We start from the raw sequence: 23,399 nt of genomic DNA, 5'->3' as shown, positions 1-23,399 counted from the left end.
AATGCATGCTCTAGGGAAACACCCTAACCCTAACCCTACTACATTACATCAACTTCTCACATGTGAAATTCAATTAGCAAAGTAGTTATTTAGTTCTTTAGCACCTTGTTATTTTGAAAGATTTCCACATTTTTTTTCACAGCTCTGTTATGAAGAAAACAGAGAAACCTTCCGGGGTTAGAAAACACACATGGCGACTTCAAACTTAAAAGACTTTCTGGCAAAACACTGGCCTGAGGGGATGTCTTCAAAAACCTTGCGCTGTCTGATCAACAGCCCAACAAACAAATATTCACCTTGCTATGTCATACAAAGTGAAACGGAGCTCATCCTCACTACAGAATGTTTGGAAAAACAGCTGCACCAATTTATGTATTATCAAAAACACTTGATTTATCTTCTGCCAACTGACTAATCGACAAATCAGCAACTGTACTTCTATCTGTAAGAAGAACAGTCAAACTTCAATTTCAACTTCAAGCCAACATGTTCAAACGTTGATGTTCGATATCTGTAACTGTTGTTGAAAATACCTTAATTTGAACCAATAAAATGTTACAGTTTGGATGCACTGAATTTCAGTTTGTAAGACCAAAAGAAGCCCTGAACTTGTCTCTCAGACCAAACAGGTCAGACCAACTGTATCTATTTAATACCTCTGTCCTGTCTCATTCCCGTCCTGTCTCTTATTCTGTTGATTTTCCCTAACAGGGTTTCCTTGAGAACTAAATCTACTTAGGATTTTATTGTTTCTTATTATTTCTCGTCATTGGAAATTATAATCCTTTCACCTAATCCCCCTCTCCCTCCCTCTCTTTCAGATCATATTCATCAAGATCATCCCCTCTGACAAAGCAAGAAATCAGCACAGCGGGGAGGTCCAAAGAGAGCGCATAGTGAAACAGGGGGTTTCTTCCTAATCAAATCAGGTTCCTCTGATGTAATCAAGACGAGACGCCAAAGACGACGACATAATCTCACAGGGACATGCCTCCCTTGCTTGTGCGTTATTAAAAAATGAGGAGGAACAAATCTTTAGATTGAAAGACTGGAAAATGGAATTATAATAAATCGGGGGGAAACTGGGGCAAGGTTGGATAAAGCCTTCAGATACAGATGAGGGACAAATCTTCACAGTGGTTTGGGCTTGTATGTGTTTATGTGTGTGTGTGAGAGAGAGAGAGACAGAGATAGACAGACAGACAGAGAGCAGGCGTGTGTGTAACGTGTTTGTATGGTTGCTTATGAAATATTCCAATTTACTCAAGATCAAGTCCTGACCTGAGCTCCGCCTCTCTACCTCTGTAAAAATCAGGAGTGCTGGTCGTCCCACCAGAACTCACTCAGTGTTTTCAGAGTATCTGTCTGGATCTGAGGTTACCGCTGGACTGTGGTGCACCCAGGAGGGGCTTCTCAGTCACTTGAGGGTGCACTTACAATTAACACCCACACGATGGCACAATGTGACAAAACTGGACACCAGCTAAGAACCTGAGGGCTCTTTCTGATCATTTGGTCTGGTCTGGTCTACATGATGAATGAAAAACTACATTTAATGCAGCATGTAAACAAGGCCAGTTGTTACAGTTACAACACTCAACTTCATGAATGCATTTAGTGAACCGATCTGCAAATACACAAGATGCCACAACACGAAGTATGACAACATTTAATGGAGTAAGCACCAGCCACCAAGACATACTTTGTGTTCACCACCAGGTGGCCTTATTGAACTGCAAAAAAAAAAAAAAGAAGAAGAAGCAAAACTATGGAGATGACTGTCAATACAAAGTATATGCATCAGATGTTTGAGATAGATGTTGGAGTGTACAAAACTTCCAAAATACTCATTATGGCTGCTCTTCTGCCTGCAAGTGTGTAAAGAGTCCTTTAAAGAGCTAATATGGACCAATGTGCCGTGGTGGCATTGTACATGAAGCACAAAGTCCACAGTTTGACTCTGGCAAGGGACTCTTGTTGTCCTCTCGCCCATTCTTTCTTGTCATATCTCTATAAAATGCCCCCCAAATTATAACAACAGAAGACATTTTAAGTACAGCCATACTACTTTTACAAAGGTTTCAGCACCATTGCTAGTAATCATTCGAAACACAGCAAGTGATGATTAGTTTCATCAAGTATTGATGAAAATAATCATTAGCTGCTGCCAATCTATTAAGGTTGCTCTCCTGTACACTCTGAGGCATTATAAAATTGTCTAATACCAAAGATTTCACCGCTCAGTTCATACCACGTATCTGTTTTGTTCATATTTCTTCAAGTTCTTCCATAGAAATAATCATCAATATGATAAATAACTTGTCAGGTATTAAATTCACTGCATTTATCAAAGACAGACAGTGACAGATACTTCACTTAATCACAATATGTATCACTATCTTGATATAATATCATCTGTGAATGAGGATTTAGTCAATATCGCCCATACCTAAAGCCTATGACATCCATTGAGTAGCGGCTCCGGCCCACATAAAAGACAGGCCAGATTGACACTGATTGTTTTTTGAAATGGACCCGTTGAACTCAGTGCTCATTTTAGTTGTGGCCTCAGACAGTCATCTCAAGAGATAAGGTATAACGTAGGACAATGTGGTGAATTAATAAACTGAGATTGTGCAACTTACAAAAGAAAGATATGCAGTACTACAAAGCTTATACTTGAAGCAGGTACATACTGAATTCCAAAAAAATATTGAACTTTAGGAACATTCACAGATGTAATAGTTTATGTTCACCAAAAAAGGCATGATAAACAAATTACGTACACACTCTTCTTATATGCTTTGCATGCAAAAACAGCCTACGGGGCCAACAGTATAATGACTCATTATATAGCAAGATGAAGAAACTCTCACAAGCAACTAGCAGACCTCCACGGGCTCATTCATACCACACACCATCAACAGGCAACTAAACATCCAATTATGCTAAAGAGAGGAAATTATTCAAAGTCCCTGCAGACTATGTCCATGCAACTGTGCAAATAGCACCAATAACACAACAGCGCAGCAAACAAGAGAAAGGCTTGGGTACATAAGATAAGTTCATAATGTTAACAAATACACAGGAAGTAGTTAAATACACACAGTGAGAGAGAGAGACATTTAACCATCAGAAAAACCAGCAAGCAATGAGGCAGACAGATATATTAGGCAGATGAGGGTGGATTTATGCAAAACTCACATTATTTGATGCTGACGTCCATCCTTTCATGGAGATGAGGTGGTGAGTATCCATTTCATGTAGTACCACTGCACACAAATTAGGTTAGCCTATATGGTCTTCCTTAAGAGAAATTTGCCCTGAGCATTTGAGAGAACCCAGTTGATGTAGCAGCACAAGTGTACAAGCAAACTACAGTTATTTTTAAGAAGGTTGCACAGATTCCCAACAAACTAAAACACATCCCGTCAATAACTAGTTGCTGTGATTGTTGACAGAACTCTTCAGTTTGTCTCTCCATCCCTTACAGAGACACAGTTAGCTAGCTGATATGGTTAGCAACACTTGAAAACAAGCTAACTCTCCCGGTTGGCTTATTTCTTAAGTCTCACTGCACTTCATCCAACACTGCTAGCTAACTAGCATGTCTTACAGAAACACAGTTAGCTAGCTGATATGGTTAGCAACACTTGAAAACAAGCTAACTCTCCCAGTTGTCTTATTCAAAAAGTTTCACTGGACTTCATCTATCACTGGTAACTAGCTAGTCTTACAAAACAAAGCATCTGATGTCATAAGCACTGGCAACACTCCAAACCAAGCTAACTCTCCTGGTTCACTCATTTCAGCTGTTATCTGGCTTTCTGTATCTTATTATGAGACCACAGCATGACTGGCTTCACAATTCACATAATATAAGATTTTCTTAAGAGGAGACCATTCACTTTCTCAAAGTGGTATGACAGCAACCACATCTGACTGTTTAAAATTACTTTTTAGCTTCAAACCTTCTTTTTCTGTGGTGTTTTATAGCAGTTGGCATCCATATAAGTTGCATTACTGCCACCTACTGGATCGTGACAGCTCTACAAGTGAGATCTGTCTACAGTGTCCACCTAAAGTGATCTTATTCAAGATGTCTGTTCTATAACCCAGACCCAGCTGTCTGGGTTGGTGGCAGCATTCAGTATTTTAATTAAAATGACAGTGAGAGGAAGCTTTCTGGAGCAAGGGAATCCTGGTGTTCTTTGGTTTTCAAGGGGGTCTTATTGCCATAGGAAGCTATACGCCCCCCACAAATCACCACAAATATTATTTAACAGTTATAAAATAACTCTAGAGGGCTCCCTAAATCAATTATTGGGAGGGTGGCGCCCGACACTCGGAGCCGGGGGGCCACTCCTCTCAGTGTGACCGCGGTGTCACATCCCACATCACCCCCAGCGAGGAAGAGGCACAATGACGGGCAGCATCGAGGGGCTGGAGAGGTTTGACAGTCCGGGAAAAGGACGAGGTCTCCGCGTGACCAGACCCTTTAAAGTCGGGGAGCTGCTGTTTTCCAGCCAGGCGTACTCTTACGTGCTGTCAGCGAAGGAGAGAGGCTGCTACTGCGAGTGCTGCTTCACCAGGTAAAGGACTTGACGTGGCTGAGTTCATTCAGAGCCTCCTCTGAGCACTTCAGACTGTGTTAGATGCTCCACAGGCTCTGTGATGACAGCTGACATCATGTCCTGCAGCCCCTCACTTCATTTCTGATTAGAACTCATTGGCCATTAGTCTTAGCACAGCACGTTGCCCACTGACCACCATACAGCACCACAAGGATATTATATTTGGCCTAGAAATGCATCTCCATAAAATCTATTCTTGCTGTGAGGCTCATCTTTCTGAACGATGGTTCATGTATATCCTGTTCCACATGTCTACACACCCGCTGTGGCCCCCATGTGAATGCTGATCATTAAAAACATATTTTGTTAACTGAGTGGCATCATAATTAGATTATACAGTGTCTTTAAAATCAGCAGGAAATTAGTCGTGGTCAATGAAGGGGCTGCAAATTGAAAATGATGTCCTGGTGATCTATTGTGTGGACACGTACCATTGTATCGTGTTTAAATCAGTTTATGTGGGTTGGTGTGGATGTGTGTACTGTGATGTAAAACACCACCACTCTTGCAGCAGCAGCAGCTTACAGGTTTGTTATGCTCAACATTAAGAAAGTTGTTATCTTCCATGTTTGCTCCCAATGGTGTGAAGTCAGTGTGTTTTATTTGGGAAGGTTAGTTATACATGAATTACATTCAAGGTACCATCATTTGACCTCTTTTAAGGGTATTGGTGTACTCAGATGTGTGTGTTGCTTGATGCTTTAACGATCTCCCTTCAAACTGATGGAAAAAGTTGCAGAAGTCAGATTTTGTGCATTCAGGGGACAAAAAGTAGATGTTAAAAGATGTCTTCCTCCCCCCCAGTCCAAACTCTGTGACCTCCTAAAGTAATCCTTTCTAACTTACCATAAATGTAACCTTAGTCTCACATAAATAGACCTTGACCCTGTTAATCTCAGACCTCCCTCCATATTGGTAAGTGTAGAGGGAGCCTGGAGTGAGATGTTTGATATAGCTCACTTTAAATGGTCAACATGCGTAGAGTAGAGTGCCCACTGTGTATGTTTCTAAAAATCACTCGTAACGGTGAAGTTCTGGGTTGCACCTGGAGTTGGATGGACTTATGGACTGCTTTACTGTTTCATTGGGGTAGAGAGACAGCTGCTCCATCATAAGGTCAGCTCTATTAATACCACAGAATGTTTTAAAGCCCCTCATTGCTATCAGCTACAGCAGGCCACCAGCAACTGCTGCTTCATGTCTCAAAGCAACGGAGCAAGATGTTTAAATGTCCACATACGCACACACTTCCAGACCCTCCACTAGACATACAACAAGATAATCTGCTGTCTTTTGAGCTCTGCTGTCTGTTGCTTGAGTCTTGTTTCTGTGTCTGGCAAAGTTATCGCTGTCAGTAGCTCTGCTGTTTGCTAAAAGCTAATAGAATCTGATTTTTGTCATTTACAGGAAAAAAGGCTTGGCAAGATGTGGGAAGTGCAAGAAAGCCTTCTACTGCAATGTGAAATGCCAGGTAGGAAACAGCTGGGGGACAGAATGACTACGTGATGCATTGATTCGGGTGTTCGTGGTTGATGAACAAGGATGCAGTGGAAGATAATGGACCCTATGTTGTAGCAAAGAGACCAGAGTCACCTGAGGAATGATTATATATGGACATCCAGACACTTATGTCAGGAGTGCAATATCCAACAACCACTGGATCAAATGGCATGAAATGTTTTAGACTTGAATAGTCTTATTAATCTCAATGATTTTGGTGAGTCTTCATTTTCCATCTTGCATTATCAACAGGTTAAATTTCATGTCCACTTCATGCTCACCTGTAAAACAGGTGACTGAATTCCCTTCACTGTACTGGTACCACGCAGATCGAACTACAGTGAAGCCTAAGTACAGCTGAGGCTGAGTACATCTTAGACCAGGGCTGCCCAAAGCGGGACCTGCAGGCCGAAGTTGGCCCACCATAAGTTTCAATTTGGCCCACCACATGTTCCTAGAGGAAAAAAACAATTTAAACAAGTTAAATATCAATTGCCATTTTATTTTTTGTGAGGCAACAATGCCCTTTAAATATGTAGGAACCCTAATTATTAATCAGCTTTCATAATTTAAGCACAGCGGGCAGAGTGACACTTTAAAATAAGTATGGTATAGTATAACCATGATGAGATGACCATGATTGATCATAATGAACTAAATCAGAGACGGGGACCCAGCAGTCAGTGAGCGGTTCAGTTTTCATATGGAGAGGTAAATGGGTGAGGGTAGCATTGCATTAACACAGTGTGGAGTCACATTCCGCTATGCTGCTCAATCCCTCAGCTGGTAGTGTAACTCAGGGGCCTTATATACCAGCTGTTGGGGCTTTTGCTGTCGGGGGACCTTATCTGTAAACAGTTGAATCGACTTTAAACTCCAGAGTTGCTCGTTTGCGTGCTCTTATGATATTTGTGTGTGTGTTTGCGAGTAGAAAGGGGACTGGGCCATGCACAAGCTGGAGTGCTCTGCAATGACCGCATTTGGGGAGAAATGGTGCCCGTCTGAGATGTCCCGCCTGGTGGCCCGGATCCTCGCCAAGATGGTTGGACAGTTAATTAAAGACACAGTGTCCTTTTGGAGTGCTGTCTGGTACATGCTGTGGTTCACTGAGGTCATTTTTGTTCATCATTTCCCACAGAAAATGCAAAAAGAAAGATGTGCCTCTGAGAAGCTCTTGCTCATCGGAGAGATGCAATCACGTGAGTTACACACAAATAAAAGCACACGTTGTTTTTGTGTGTGATTTGATATCTCTTTTGGGACAACCCTTATAAACCCAGCTGGAAAGCGTCTGCAGATTTAGCATGAAGTTTCTAGACATTCTGAGTCTGTACTTCAGTTGTAAGTGTCCTGCGATACTCCTCTTAAAAAAGCACAACCCCTTCAGATTAGACATCTATATATATCCTATAGCTGTGGGCTGAAAGGCCATGAGACAACATAACAAGTGTAACAACTTGAATGGGAAGCAGGAGCACTTTAGACTAACACACACGGTGCCGACTGCATGAGTGTCAGTGACGTTGGGTTCTGAGACTGCATTCCGGCCAATGTGTTCCCCCTCTTTTGCTCTCCACACGGACTGTCCAACTGCACACAACCAAAGCACACTCAAATATAATTAGTCAATACTATGCAGACTGCAAATGGAAGGCAGAACGCTTCCGGTATCAAAATCTTTTCCCTCACCTACTGTACATATTCTGCATTCATGTGCAGATATCTGTTTATAGAGGTTGCATTAGAGGCTACTAGAATAACACTACAGAATCTCTGGCCAAATTGTCGTTGTCTGATTTTCCCAGCGCAGATTTCTGTTCAAATAAATATTTAATTGCAATATGTTAGCCTGTAGCTAACAGTGTGAAGAGCGTGGCAATGTTAGCTGTGAAGAGAAACGCACAGTGCTGTCAGTGTGAAAAGTTCAGCTCCTCTTTGAAACACTGAGTCAGTGGCAGCGTCTGGTGTAGGAGAATAAACTGAATGTAGTGTTATGGGGTCAGGGACAAGATGCAGACACTCACACAAACACACACACACACACTATTCTGGCAGAGAATAGTATACAGATGACGTGGTGACAACCTGCTCCTGCCTTGGCATGGTGAGAGTGACGGAGGAAGGAGAGCTGTTTATCTCTGTCTATTTGCAGTTGTTATAGAGTAACATGGCCGGACCTGGTGAAAACATTTCTAAGCCAGCAAAGATCATCAAAGGAACTGAGTTTAGGTTGGATGTTGCTCACATTTCTTCAAAATCAGATATGAACCAGGTTCAAATCCTAGTTGCAATTCACTGTAATTTGAAAATGCAGTTGCAGAAACACTGCGTGCAATCTGAAGAGACTGAGGGTGAGAAATGGTAAATCGACACAGATTTGAAGACAGACTGTCTTCAAAGGTAGCCTCACATAGCAGCAAGATATTGCAAGTCATTTGAGTGGTCACTGGCTTTATGCAGATAAGATAACCGTGCCCAAAATAGTGTTTCATTTGGTTAAAGAGGGATGATATCAGGATGGTATGTTCTGTCTAGCCTCGTAATTTTAGCCTGGCATCAGAGGTGTTTTATATTCAATGAAATCGCAGTCTAAAATAGATACTGCTCCAGAGTTTGCATGCTTCCTTCTGCAAAGTTAAAAAATACACATCGTTCAATCAATTTAAGACGTCTTCCTGCAACAGATGTGGAGGACGTGGATAACGAGAAGAGGGAGATGCACGAAGCAGATGTGGCTGCACTGCATCGTTTTTACTCCAAACATCTGGAGTTACCCGACCACAAAGACCTGCTCACGCTCTTATCCCAGGTACTGTGCGCACACACACACACACACACACACACACACACACACACACACACACACAAACTACTATATGAACTCTTTTTTTGCTGTAACAATAATCTTCAACCACTGGAGTTTAAGAGGAAAGAAGCAGATGATATAACATCTATTCTTTATTCAACAGGTTGCCTGTAATGGTTTCACTGTAGAGGATGATGAACTGTCCCACATGGGTACTGCAGTCTACCCAGAGTAAGAAGGAAACTCACGTTCACACATATGATGATATTGGTGTTCTGTACTGTTTCTATAATGCACGCAAAGGTACATGCCGAATGTTACAATTCGCAGTAGTTGTGTTTTAAAGGTTCGTATTCAGAGCAATGTGTAACATATATCCAAAGAGGTCAGACTGTCTGTTCCCAGCGATATAAACTCCCTTCTCCAGTTGGTCATTGGGTGGTAAACTGGTCTGCCTGCTGTGGCTGAGGCTGTTAAGTCGTAAAACTGGCTGTGTGAACGTGATCTTGCCAACTCAGCTCCATTTTAAGCTATTTCCAGCCTGCCACCCAGGTGATAGCAAGGCCACTAACATTTGAGTCGACTGCACCTACACATACAGAGAGGTCTTGAGTGTCCTCAAGACCTCTCTGTATGTGCAGTCATGGCATAGTGCTAACGCCACTTAAAATAAACTGGTTATGTCACTGTTTTGTCATTGCTATGAGCAATAATAAGTTGGCACTTTTGCTCCTACTACATGCGATGCGAGAGAGGTGAGAGGTGGATTCTTATCTGTTTCTTCCCTCCGCAGCGTGGCTCTGGTAAACCACAGCTGTCAGCCCAGCGTCATTGTCACATATGACGGGACGTCGGCTGATGTTCGGGCGGTGCAGGACATGAAGCCTGGAGACGAAGTGAGGAAAGGCAGCAGCTGCCAATAGAGGGGGTTGGGTTTTAATCACTTTTGTTCCAAGCGTGTGTGTGGAAAGGCAAGCTGGGGCAGCGTGTGTGACACATTTGTCCGTCTGTGAACTTGATTTGTCGGATCAGCCTGGAAACCAAAGGAAGAAGGGTTGCTGAATTAGATTTAAACTAGTTGAGAAATGTAAATGTTCGATGTTTAAGGTATAAGGTGTTTAACATTAAAGGAACAGTTCAACACTGTTTCATTTGCGTAATAAGATAGATACCACTCTTCTATCTGTCCATTAACTATATAGAAATCAGCCCACCAGCACCTCTGATCCTCAACAATTAAGACATTATTCATATTTTCCGATTCCCGGCCGGGCTCAGTATCTTCCTGGAGTCATGTCATCACCTCAAGGTTGCAGACAACCACAGGAGACTGATTACTTTCCATAGGGACCGAGCCAAGTCAGCTGTTTCCCTATTCCCAGTCTTTGTGCTAAGCTAAGCTAAAATGCTGCTGACGGTTGCTTTTTATTTACCGTGCATCTCACTCTTGGAAAGAAAGAGAAGATGATTTCCTGAAATGTCCAATTACTCCTTTTGGATCTTGAAACAAGCTGGACAGGTTGAGGTTCCAGTCTCAACACAGGAAGAGGAAGGGGTGAATGCATTATTTAGGATTCTCATGTGTGTCATTTCCTTCTCTAGGTGCTGATCACCTACATAGACCTCCTCTATCCAACAGACGACCGCAACAACAGGCTGAGAGAGTCCTATTACTTCACCTGTGGGTGTCAGGAGTGTAAAAGCAGGTCCAAGGTGAGACACCTTAAGAAGAGCTGAGTGGACAAAGGAATGAAGGGATTTATTTTGGTCAGCAAACACAAGCTTACAAGCTGCCATTGCTCCTCATGCCCGTGTGTCGTGCTTCCACCTCCAGGACAAAGCCAAGTTGAAAGTACGAAAGCAGAGCGACCCCATCGAGCCAGAGGTCATCAGCAACATGGTGCGCTACAGCAGGAAAACCATCAGAGAGTTCCGCGTCTTCAAACACACAAAAAATATCCTTTGCATAATGTACTTAAGTCATGATGTGTGATGCCAAGACTTGGTCTTCCACAAAGTAGCTTCCCAGACCCCAAGACATCTGCTAATATGATCAGAGGCCCTTTGACATTTCAGCCGCTTGTGTTGACGCAGCCTTGACTCTGTGGCACCCCCTAGTGAGCTGCTGGAGATGTGTGAGCAGAGCCTGGAGGAGATGGGGGCCGTCTTCGATGACTCCAACGTCTACATGCTCCACATGATGTACCAGGCCATGGGGGTTTGTCTCTACATGGAAGACGCAGACGGAGCTATCAGATACGGCGAGAAGATCGTCAAATGTTTCAGGTGAGAAGAAACCACGCAGGTCAGAAATGACAGCAGCCTGTTTCACTTTTCTTTGTGATTACAGTAACGGAAGGTTATAGGATAACAGAAAAGGACATTCTTGCAATGGTGTGCCTGTTTAGGTGTAATCAGCATGTGTGATCTCTTTCCAATGCAGCAAGCTGTATCCAGCCTACTCTCTGAATGTGTCCTCCATGTACCTGAAGCTGGGCAGACTGTACATGGGGCTGGACAGGCACTCGATCGGCATCGGCGCCCTCAAGAAGGTAACATGACCTGCTGAGCTTTTAAATACAGCAGCTACAAAGCAACAGGTAGTACTGCTCTGACAAAAGCATGAGCTAAATCAACAGGCATATTATCGGGTGTTATTTGGAATAATAGTACAAATACCAAAACTTTTTTACCTCAGAGGCAAATAAAGATGTTTTCTGATAAAATATATCTATATAATTCAACAAAAGAAGCTTTCCTCTCAAATTTAAACACAACCAGCCACTCAGCCACTTTAACAAAAAATCATCAGTCTGAAATATAAATAGAAACTCTTTAATCAAGGAATATGTGAGTACATATATTCCTTTCAGTACTTGACAGTTTTCAGTATCAAAAAGCAGCGAGGTTCAATATACCCACTCCTAGAAATAATGTACATATGTACATTTTCACATCACAGCATCAAAGTCGAAATCATACGCTAACATCCATTACATCTGTGCAACTTTTATTTAGTATCTTTTCACTGTCAATTTGTTCTATTTGTTTTATTTTCTAGCTCTCCTTTCTATTGTTGCTGTTGGAACAAGTGAATTTCCTCAGCGTGGGATCAGTAAAGTCTCATCTATCTTATGTACCTACATGCTGTGAAATGTTGCAAAATGAGATTTGTTTGTGTGTTTCACAGGCAGCGGCCATAATGGAGGTGACTCACGGGAAGAATCACTTCTACTTGACAGAGTTGCGCAACGAGATGTTACAAAAATGACAAGAAGTTAAAGAAATTGTGAAAATGCAAATGTGGCCTGGCTGACCCAGAAGAACTGCAGACCCTCCTCTGATGAGGAGCTTTAAGGAACTGAAGGCACTTTCTACTTTTTGGAGATTTCACTTCTTACATCAGTGTTATGTATGCAAGAACCGCTTAGTCTGTAGAATGCAGGACACTGCTGCACCAGATGTGCATTTAATGCTCAGCTGTGTGAAAACTGTGCATTGTGAAAGATGCTTTTTACTCATGATGACCATGTGCTCAAGAGCGATTTCCTGTTTGTCTCGGCTTGTGACTGACACGTCAGCTGGACCCTGTCACCCATCAGCCGAGTTGTTTACATATGTGTGTAGGGGGTCAACGCAACAAAATCCCCGTCAGCCAATCAGGACAGCTGCCTCACCACAAGGGGCCTATTACAGCTGCAGATTGTGCCCGAGTCACAATGGAGGGCTGTGATAGAGCACTGTGTTTGCATTAACGCCTGAGTGTTCTGCGCTCATTAATGTCTCCAGTACTGCGAAAGAAAGCCTCTACAACACACCAGCTAAAAGAAAACGATTTTAAAAATGCTAAATAAATGAAATCATGGCCACAGTCTTAAAGAAAATAAGGCTTTATTGCATAATAAGCAAGTACGACAGCTTCATACATGTCTGGGGAGAGAAAACAAAAGACTTGAAGCACTGAAAACGCATATACAAAACATATGTACACGTACTTTGAAAGGTATTTGGGAGTTTTGCCAAAAAAAAAGGGGGAAAAATTAAATATAAACAAAGAGAGGAATGCCGTGTGAGGAAATACTGTCACAAAGAGAACAGAAGTGCAACAAAACACTTATATATCAAGAGAGCATAAAGCTTATACTTACTTGAGAATATATACATTGAAATATAAAAACGCATGCATAGTTTATTATGTTGCGGTATTTTTAGGGTACCAAGTCAAAAAAAAAAAAAAAAAAGAAAACTATATAAAACATCTGTAGAAATCTTTTCTCACATGCCCGTTATGTACAAAGTTACTTTGGACATGGCTGGCTTTGCATTCAGAAAAATAGAAACGTATATTTAACGTAACATGTAAAAGGAAATTCTTCAGGATGTAATTTCTAAACAGGATGCAGGAGCACGGCCACACAGTAATCACTGGGTTTGGATCAGATTAAAGGAAATGGCTGCCGTCAACTGTGTCACTTTTATTTTGTTATCCTTCAAAAGTAAACCAAGAGCATTTTTCTACCGTCAAATCTTTACCGAATTATGTTCCCTAATAGCGAAACACAAACTATTAAATACTGATTTAAAGATTTAATCTTTGGAGGTTAAAAAAAAAAAAGATTTTAGTTTATCAAACCCACCCAGGACCCTAAAACAAGGCCAGGGGTGTCAGCCAGGCAGCTTCTCCTTGTTTCATGCTTCAATAAGGCACAATGATGCAGTATTTGCTATATGAGGACACGGCTCTCTATGGCCTGCATACGCAAACAGTGAAATTATATTTATAAATTATCTCCAAATTCATTGGACAAACACCTTTTAGACATCTGAAATGCCTCCTGGTAAGAAATGTGATAAGACACATTTGATCACAAGCAGCTGTGATTAAAATAAATGTACTTTGTGTGTGTTGAACGCGACAAAAGGATCTCAAAAGAAATGTATTAAACGAGGCCACTCGAGGGGGGAAATGGGAGCGATCCTTTTGACAGTGGTGAGGAAGGCTTACTGAGAAACACAGTAAGATTTAAGACAAATGATGAAAAACGAGGATCAGCGCGCTTGTCGACGCTCCTCCGTTCAATGTCAAAGGTGAGCACAATCTTTATAGAAATAAATAAAAACATTTGTTACAATGTTGAAGTAAATATTTGCTGTATTAATCAATACTCTGTTAAAAATAAAGGAATTTTAGAACAGTGATTTAAAGAATACTTTTGTTTGGCAAACTCTTTCAGAGTATAGAGCATAGTAACATAATACTGCTGCCACCTACTGTTCATGCAGCAGAGTGCCGTTTCTAATAACGGCTAAAGAGTGAATGAGAAATGTAGCAGGCAGGCAAATCAATCCAAACTCAGGTTTGATTTCTAAGGAACACATGGGGGCAGGCGAACACATTCACACCTGCAGGCAAAACAAGCTGCTTATTCGCCTGACGTGCATGGAGAAAAGGCACAAAGGTGCGTTCTCCACACAGAGGGACCAGATCTAAGAATGAAACTCAGGGGAAAAAAGAACAAACTGATTAAGGTCGTCAATTTCTATACAGGCCTACACGAATCCTTTCCTCCCTTGAGGTGGGTCTGTATGAAAATCCACCAGAATTTCCATAAACTGCCACATAGAAAACTCAGCATGAATCTCTGTATCTGCTTCCAACCAGCTGTCAGATAAAGTGTATCTGCTGTACAGTCCTCGCGCTAATTTGAAGTACCGTTGTCATTATCTGGAGTCGTTCTGCCACGTAAGGTCAAAGGTCAGGATCCCGGGGCTCAGATGAGGCGGGAGTTCTTGAGGAACTGGATGAGGACTTGGTAGACGAACTTGTACTGGGAGATGGTCTGCACCATCAGCATCCTCTGCTGCCTCAGCCCTGACAGCATGGTGGGAACCTCCACTGGCTGAAAAGTGAGGAAGAAGAGACAGGTGGTGGTGTCACTAAGAGGATTCACTGAGAGAAATAAGAAATAACAATGTTGAATTTGCAACCCTGACCCCGCGAGCCCGCTGTCCACCCACCTCATTGTGCTCCAGGCAGCTGATCATGAGCTCAGTGAGGATGACCACTCCAGTGCGACCCACCCCGGCGCTACAGTGCACCACCACCGGGGGATTGAGGCTCTTTGAGGTGTCCAGCATGGAGTTAGTGTGTCTCCTCACAGACTGGATCTCCTCCAGGTAGGCTGCAGGAAAGAGGAGGGACACCAAGGTAAGATGAGGGCAGTGTGTCTGTTAATTGGATGTGGTTTATTTTAGCTTCTTTAATGTAATTGCAATTACGCTTATTTGCTTTCCTGCTGAGAGTTAGATAAGAAGATCAATGTCTTTCTTATGTCTGTCTGATAGATATGAAGGTAGAGTCTGGAGCCGGTTAGCTTAGCATGATGATAATGATGAAGCTCACCGAGGAATCCCGGGACATATTCGGGACAGCCCTGCTCAGGCCAGTCAGTGTACTGCAGGTGCCAGACCGTCCTCTCCTGGCCAGACAGCAGGTGTTTGACCTTTAACCCCGTGGTGGCGTAGCAGCCTGAGTCTGTGCGGAATTTGGTGGTCACCTTGAACTTGCCGTGCGTGGCTGAGTTGTGTTTGGAGCCCAGTTTGGGCCAGTAGCGGTGACTCTTGGACCTGCCGCCCTCCTGATTGGAGGATGAGGATGGATTGGTGATTGGAGGGAAGGAAAAAAAAAAGAGAAGATGAGGGAAAACAGAGGCACACACTGAGCTCTGACACTCATACATTAACACACACACTCACTGTCCTATTTCTCACACACAGACAGACGCCAGCTGTCGGCTGCTGAAAAATATCCACATCTGCGTGTACCATGTGTGTGCAATGTGTGTGTGCGTGTGCATGTGTGTGTACCTCTTCAGCTGTAACCATGGCAATGACGTTGACCCCCTGCTCCCACACCATCTGCCAGAAGTCGGCACAGGTGTTGGCTAGCGGGCCCTGGGTGGCAATGTAGTGCCACTCCACCCCTCTGATCATCACCTGGGAAAACACACACACACATACACACAAAGAATCAATTAGTGCACATTAAGATGACAACTAACAAGAATCAGCTTACACATTAAATAAAAACTCACACATAAGGCAGAAATGGATGAATTCATGCTTTAAAAACACATTAAATGTCAATTTACACACATCTGCAGTAATCTCATCCACCACTGGAGGGCAGTATAAACATCATTTTCATCCACAGTTTGAGTCTTTTCCCTCATTTATAAAACCATCAGCCCCTCTTCTTTAGCTTTCCTCTGCTTGCCCTCATTTATAAACTTCACGCAGCACTGAAAAACATCCCGTCTTCAACACACTGCAGCCACACAGACTTCAAAGTGCCATTACATAATGAGCATGTCCAGGCCAATTCCTCAGGCCACCTCGTGACTGTAAACACTGTATTAAGAGATGGATGGGGAATAAACAAGGCCTATTGTTCTGCGGCAGCTACCTTAAATGACGGGGGGGGGTCTAAGAGGGTTACACCGTGATAGGCGGCGACTCTTGGTGAAATGCAAACTCATGCTTGTGCACACACACCGTTTGCAACGACGCATGAATAGAAGGGCTAGTGAGAGCAGCTCAGGTTGACTTAAGAGGGTTTTGGAGTTTGGACCACATTCTTTGGGAATTCCACGAGCTCCGCGAGCTTAAAGGCCCAAACAGCCTTCAACGGCCGCCTTTCATCCTTCCCTCCGAGCTATTCCCTGCTTAAGAATGACCACAACAAAGACGAGCGGAGAGCTGCATGTATCAACTTTTATGCTCTTTGTTTTCATTTATGTCGTCTGATGTGGTTGTTGCGAAGCGCTCTGAGCCTTAAGTGTGATCAAGAGTCATACACATTAACTTGAATCTGATAAAACAATGTTCTATTACTAAATTTGAGCGTGATTCAAACCCAGGCTGTCATCGACATCCAGTGTTGAATGATGTTATCGATCCATGGGTGTCTTGGATCCATCCAAGAACATGTGTGTCTAATTTTGGTGATATATACACATTGAAGGATCAAGTGTTCTTTTATGAATTCAGCTACTTAAGTTAAATAGTCTGGATTACAGAAAGGTGGGTGCTGCCCTAAATTTCCTTTGCAGTTTTTTTAAGAGGTGACCCCTCAAGCGCACCTTGATATGTGAGGCGTTGATGTAGCCCGTGTTGTTCTCCTTGTTCGGCACAAGCTCGACCCGATTCTCTTCGTACGGAACGACGTCGCGGAAGCGGTTGCGCTCTGTGTTTTCGGGCAGAGTCGCTGTGGTGAGAACACAGTCGGCTCTTTTCTTGGGAACCTGCTCATACTCGGTGAAGACCCGCTCCTCTTCCAGCTTCAACTCCAACGTCTTGCACTGGAGGGAGAAAGAACCAGAGAGGAAGGGGTGTTAGTCATTGAATTCCGAGCAACACATCATTCAGAGGTTTCTCTTTCAGTCCCAGAGGGGCTTTTATTCATTTACATTCCACCATATCCAAGAGACCATTCAGACCATGGGAATCCAGAAATCTCATTATAACGTACGTCCACATTTCTAAACTCTCGTCATCACTCACGGCTGAATGCTGACTTCAGTATCAAAGGACTCAAAGCATAAGGCATCGACGCAGCTGTAAAAGAGCAGAGTATGCAGTGGTGGTATTCATCCCGGTGGGGGTTCCTGTTTATTAGGCCAGTCATGTTTCAGAGGGCAGCGTCTGTCTCCCTCTATCACTCTTTCTGTGTGGCTCTCTCGCTCTCTCTCGGGTCACATTCTTAGCATACCGACAGGCCTAGAGGCGATAAGCACCACCATGCCACGCGTTCCACAGCCCACTTAGGGCTTGCCCCCGTTAGCTTAGCAACGGCGGGGACAAAGGCTGGGTTTCACACCTCCACGCTGAAAAGGGAGCCAACGGACAGTATTTGTGAAATGAAATGCATTAAATAGCGTGATCATCAGAGACTGTCTTCGAGCTTAACTGGAGACAATCTGCAGCCAAGCTTCCTTCATCGCTGCCAACAGGTGGAGCCTGTAAGTTAGACCTCCGATTGGAAAAAGAGCATTTACGATTTGAGGTTTGTTATTCTCTAATTGCATGAAAACACTCTCAATCAAGAATAGAAGCTGTTGTATAATTGTGGTGAGAGTCTCAAAGTGTTTCTTTATGTACTCTTGTGAAAGCTTGTTTTGTCTCTACTGTACCATAAAAGAACACATACAAGAATTTACATGAATGAACCCAGAATTTCACTTTATAAAGCATCCCAGAAGACTTGGGCAGAGCAAGATCGGCTAAAATGAAATAACTTCCACCAGAACATCGTCATCTATCGATCAGTAGCACACAAAGTCTCATTGAAAAAACAAGCACAAAGGACAATAGTCTCAAAAACACTTCCTGACACACGATTAAAGACATGAAGCCTGAAGAACCCCAGCAACCATCTTAGAGAGCATCTTACCCGTTCGTCGGTGGCAGCCTTGGCGCCGTCTTCCGCGGGACTTTCTGGGACAGGCATGCGGGCCACGTAGAGGCCGTTGAGGGCGGCCATCATCAGCGGCCTCTTCATGGAGTCCACGGACATTTTCTGCCTTTCCAGCGTCTTCAAGAGAGAGGAAAATCCCGGTGTCATGGATACAGGTACCGGCAGCATGGCGAGACTGACTGACCTGCGCCGGCCTCATAACAGCGAGCGCGTACATGTGCGTTGTGTGGAAGTGGGTGGGGAGAATGTGACGTACGTGTGTGTGTGTGTGTGTGTGTGTGTGTGTGTGTGTGTGTGTGTGTGTGTCCTGTTTGTAGGCCGTACCAATCCCCTTGTATTCGGTCCAAAGGTGTGAACTAACAAGCCTCGTACATAAAGCCTATTTAGAGTAGACTTGCAGCTTCTTATCCATCTCACTTGACTTATTCTGACGCTCTCTTCCTCGTTCTGTCCTTCCTCACATATTTTACATTCTTTTAGTCCTTTGTTTATTCCCACCTACTTCTTTGGCCTCCTTTCCTTACAGAACACACACTCCCTCTGTCACCTCGTCTTTTTTCCTCTCGACCACGCTAACCAAACTCTGACCCACATTGCACGGTCCCTCCTTCCTCCACGGATTACCTCTCCTAATCTCTGATGCTATTAAGCCTCCAGAACAGCTCCACCCTTCATCTCTCCACCTCCACCTCTCCCCTTTGGGACAGTCAAAACAACAGTTTGGGGGTCACCAGGGGTACCCTCTATGTATGAGATAAACCAGATGGAATATGAGGGGTGTGGGAGTTTTAGAGGGAAATAACGCTGAAATAGTTTGGAGTTTTGTTGACTCAGTGACGCTGCCGGCCACACCAGGTCACTCCTGAACACAGAGTTTTAGAGCAACTAAGTGAGGCGATTACATGATTTAACTTATACCTGGACTCTGGTGCTGTGTCAAGTGTTTGTGCCTCAACAGAGAGCCGACCTGCACAGAAACAGCCAACCCAAAGAATAATCTGAGGGATTTATAAGGGTTTTAGCTGCCTGGGGGGACTCAGAGCCTAGTGCTACCCTCTCAGATGCTGAACCCTGGATTACTGCTAATCAGGAGCTATGAATCTAGCTAGCAAACAACAGACTGAAATATTTAGAACTGTACCAGTGCGGTGGGGGTTTTGTCCAGTACAAAATGATGCATTGCGTCAAAAATTCTGTTGAATTACTTGTTTTTACGCCTGGGTGCATATTATATGTGCCTTATACGTCACATGACATGATCAAGGCCCTCATCTATGGACACAGCATTGTGTATACAGTGGCTGTATAAACTGTAAAGCTCCATGGCAAATTATGATTTGTAATACGGAGCGATGTAAATAAACTTGACATATTCATGTTGATACATACAATTAACAAAAGTTCTCAATTAAACTGTTCATTATTAATCAACAGTTACTTAATTAAATAACTTAATTACTTTAATGTGTAAATCAGTCATTTAGTTACCACAATTTCTCAGAGCGCAAGCTGACAGTCCAAAACCCAAAAATGCTCTATATACAATACAATAGTGTAGTATATAGTAACTATGAATTAACAGGTGAGGATGTATTGATTACTGAATTCTTACCCTCTGAGCGATTTCCCTCTCCACTATGCTGTCTTCTAAGGAGAACATCTCGGACACCGGCCTCTCTTTGACCGGCTCCTTCCTCACCCTCTCCTTCACGCTGGTCAGGTCCGGTTCTGAAATGGATGGGCCTAAAACTGCTCCATTCACTCCACCCTGGTCCCCTCTGGTCAGTGTCCCACCACCACCCGCACCACCTCCAGGCCCATTGGGGCACTGCCCAGGTTTGAGCTCTCGGCCCTGGGCTTGGTGCGGGTCCACGGGTCCCTGGTTGCTCTGGGGTCCTTGATTATGGTTGTGGTGGTGAGTGTGGTTGTGATTGTGGGTGTGGGTGCGGATTTGAGCATTGCTGGGAGGTCTTGGAGGACCAGGGTACTCTGGAGGGGGTTTGTTGGGCAGCTTGGCCAGAGCAGCCTGGAGCTGGGCACTGATACTGATGTCCTCATTGAGACCTGGGATTTGAACATCCAGCTCAGGCCTCTCCTCTTCTTCTTCCTCCTCTTCTTCACTCTCACTACTGTGTATGAGCATGGTAGCATTGGAGAGAGTCTTTTGATGCTGGTAGGCCACTGGCCCTGGTGGCGCCACAGAGGCCTCGGGGGCTTTCTGTGCAGGCATCTGCATGGGCAACTCCTGTGGCTGCTGGGGTGGAGGTTGAGGCTGCGGCTGGGGTTGTGGCTGAGGGGTTTGGGGCTGGGGCTGGGGTTGAGGAATGGACTGAGGTTGAGGGGGCATCACATGTTCTCTGAGAGTATTCCTCCGATGAAGGGGAGCATTCATGCCCTTCATCACCATGCCCTCCATCCCTCCTCCTCCACCTCCCCTCATGCTGCTGATCACCTCCATGCTGTGTCTCTTGCCCAGGGTGGAGCGGTGCTTAGCAGCTGCTGTTAATGGTTCACTAACCTCCTGCAAGGACTGGTGCACCACAGCCGAGCTGTCCGGCTGGAAGGTCTTGACCGACAGCTGCACCATGCGGGTAACCAGCTCTGGACTGCTGCCCCCAATGCAGCGGTGACGGTGGCTGGCCAGGTCTGGGGTGCTGGTGGCCGGGCGGAAGGAGCTGGAAGGGTAAGGTGGAGGAGGACGCGACATGTGGTTTCTCAGCATGTTAGCTGTCGCTGCATAGCTTCCTGCATTGTTCCCCTGTTGTTTAGTATTCGCCAGCTCAGGTGTGCTGACAGTGTGAGAGATGGAGCTTCCTACACCTCCAACCCCGCCACTGCCTCCACCTCCATTAACGCAAGGTGAATGACAGGGGCCCTGGCTGCTGGCTGGTCCTCCCTGATGAGGGCCGTGGGACACGGGCTTACTGTAGCTGATCTGCAAGATGAACATTCACAGAAAAACAGAGTGAGATGTAGAAGAGATGAAGTAATTAAAACTAATCAAACGCAGAGCATCCGCCTCTACCTGTGGTGTGTACTGTCCCGGGCTGGGCCCCAGGCCATGATAAGGGCCTCTCTCCCTCATCTCTGGCTGGCTATACACCAGGGCCTCAGGCTGGCGGTAAGCACACGCATTACTGATGTTCAGACTGCGCAGCGACTGGCTGTGGAGGTCATGGTGAGCGGGGAGCATGCGCCGCTTCTGCCGCATGACGGCATCATACTCAGGCGTGGGCCGGTAGGACGGAGCGATGATGGCGCTGTGGCGGTGGCTGGGGATGTAGTCAGGGCGCATGAGCTCACTGCCAGGGATGCTGAGGTTGGAGGACATGGGCGAGGGCGGGACGAAAGTCTGGGAATGATTGAGGGAGCTCAGGCTGGGGCTGCTGTACATGCTTCCATTGGGCACGGTACCATTTCGGTAGGGAAAGTCCACCGGGCAGCGGTCCAGACTGGACTCTGACTTGCAATAGGGGTCATCATGAAAGATACTGTCTAAAGATCAAAACAGGAGGGAAGAAATAATAAAAAAAAAGGAGGATGTTTTTATAAGATTTCAGATTTTTTTCATATGATGTATCTTTATAGATAACTTCAGTTTTCCAAAAAATACAACAGAATACAGAACAGAACAAACCCACACAGTAAAAGATAGTGTTCAAACTGATAAAACAAACAGAAAATCAAAAGGAAAGTATATAAATTAAATGAAATCAGGAAAATTAAATTATGAAACGGATGGGGGACCAAATTGAGCAAAAATCCTTGTTTGTCCTTTAGAGCAAACCTGATTCTAATGTGGCAAGAATGATCATTGTCTTGGGTAATTGTTTGCACTGCAGTACTAACCACCATGGAAAAAATCCTAAAAATGTCCTCTCAGTCGTAGTAGTTGTAGTAGTACCAACTTGGAAGAGGATAGATTTGGAATATTTTGTTCCCACCATCATGAAGGAGACGGCGGTATGAATGTTCTTCATCTTTATTCAACAAACAGAGCATTCTCTCGTGTGAAACTATCTCAAACCCACAAGCAGGCAGACATACATAATCTCCATCCACACAAAACGGAGTGTGATGCCTGAGGTCACACTACAGAATCACACCCACGCACAGAAGCACACCCAGAATGTTTTTCCACTTGCTCCGTTTTACTGTCGGGCCGACGCGAGCGAAGCACTTCGGATTATAAGGAAGACTGAGTGTGTGAACGAGTCAATGAAAGAGCGAAGCACAAATGAGGTCACTGCTCGGCATCCCAAACGCTGGGCTCTAATTGGCTGGGAGATTGTTAAAATACAAATGGGCTGTGAGTCACACGCCTGATGGGAAAGACACAATTAGCTCCATTCAAATGCTTCAGTTAATATCAAGGCTGAGATCTTAAATCACACTGTGGTCAAAGCAGTGAGCCTGAAGGGCTGAAACTTAGTCTAAATGTGTGTGTGTGTGTGTGTGTGTGTGTGTGTGTGTGTGTGTGTGTGTGTGTGTGTGTTTACCTTGAGAGCTCTGTGTGTCCTGATAATGCTCTCCATACTGGGAATGCATTGACTGGAAGTTACAGGACTGGGGCCGCGGCTGAATAAAGAAACACATTTAGACAGAAAATTAAATTTAGACGTGTAAAGTAACTGTTGTACATTATGCATATCATCACCATCTGCACATATTTAAACAACCTCTAAGTGTCACACTGCAATTTTTGCTCATTTACAATGGCATTTAATAGGTTTAATTTTCTCTGAATTACAAATTAAAGCTGTTACTTGACTTTCTTCCTGTCTAAAGTTTAAACAACAGGTAACTGTGACGACTTAGATCTACTGTGAAGGCTGTGAAGCTGTCAAACGCCAAAGCCTGCGGTTCTCCAGACAGACATCTGAGCACTCCAGTTGACTGACTGAACAGCTATTGTGCCACATTTAGCCGAGCCATTGTCTGGCCAGCAGGGAGGGAGAAGCACAAATCACTGCCTTCATTGTCG

The 23,399-nt window shown here is 44.2% G+C and overlaps 2 protein-coding genes across 3 annotated transcripts in view; one reads left to right on the top strand and one right to left on the bottom strand.

Moving 5' to 3' along the window:
* The first annotated feature begins 4,422 nt into the window (after positions 1-4,422).
* On the top strand, positions 4,423-12,836 carry LOC143336375 (N-lysine methyltransferase SMYD2-B-like). The gene is made up of 12 exons (XM_076756512.1): positions 4,423-4,592; positions 6,042-6,105; positions 7,066-7,176; positions 7,273-7,333; positions 8,819-8,943; positions 9,104-9,171; positions 9,734-9,836; positions 10,543-10,653; positions 10,775-10,895; positions 11,052-11,226; positions 11,384-11,492; positions 12,131-12,836. The coding sequence occupies exons 1-12, from the start codon at positions 4,423-4,425 to the stop codon at positions 12,209-12,211; spliced, it is 1,299 nt and encodes a 432-aa protein (XP_076612627.1). The 3' UTR covers positions 12,212-12,836.
* The window catches only part of LOC143336374 (tyrosine-protein phosphatase non-receptor type 14-like), a 33,981-nt gene continuing 23,396 nt past the window's right edge, over positions 12,815-23,399 (bottom strand). For both annotated transcript variants that reach the window (XM_076756510.1, XM_076756511.1), the window contains exons 12-20: positions 22,915-22,993; positions 21,441-21,910; positions 20,028-21,350; positions 18,392-18,532; positions 17,082-17,300; positions 15,808-15,936; positions 15,344-15,578; positions 14,959-15,122; positions 12,815-14,840 (exon numbers count right to left, since the gene is read on the bottom strand). In XM_076756510.1, coding sequence (XP_076612625.1) covers positions 14,712-14,840; positions 14,959-15,122; positions 15,344-15,578; positions 15,808-15,936; positions 17,082-17,300; positions 18,392-18,532; positions 20,028-21,350; positions 21,441-21,910; positions 22,915-22,993 — 2,889 coding nt within the window. In that variant the 3' untranslated portion in view covers positions 12,815-14,711. The remainder of the gene's footprint in view (positions 14,841-14,958; positions 15,123-15,343; positions 15,579-15,807; positions 15,937-17,081; positions 17,301-18,391; positions 18,533-20,027; positions 21,351-21,440; positions 21,911-22,914; positions 22,994-23,399) is intronic.

This window comes from Chaetodon auriga, chromosome 18, assembly GCF_051107435.1.
Source record: "Chaetodon auriga isolate fChaAug3 chromosome 18, fChaAug3.hap1, whole genome shotgun sequence".
NCBI lineage: Eukaryota > Metazoa > Chordata > Actinopteri > Chaetodontiformes > Chaetodontidae > Chaetodon > Chaetodon auriga.
This window is presented reverse-complemented; position numbering and strand designations above follow the sequence as displayed.

Excerpts from the sequence above, each read along its gene's own strand:
- LOC143336375 (XM_076756512.1), top strand. The coding sequence starts at position 4,423 with ATGACGGGCAGCATCGAGGGGCTGGAGAGGTTTGACAGTCCGGGAAAA. Across the intron at positions 8,944-9,103 it reads TGCTCACGCTCTTATCCCAG|GTTGCCTGTAATGGTTTCAC; the intron begins GTACTGTGCGCA and ends TTTATTCAACAG. Across the intron at positions 11,227-11,383 it reads AAGATCGTCAAATGTTTCAG|CAAGCTGTATCCAGCCTACT; the intron begins GTGAGAAGAAAC and ends TTTCCAATGCAG.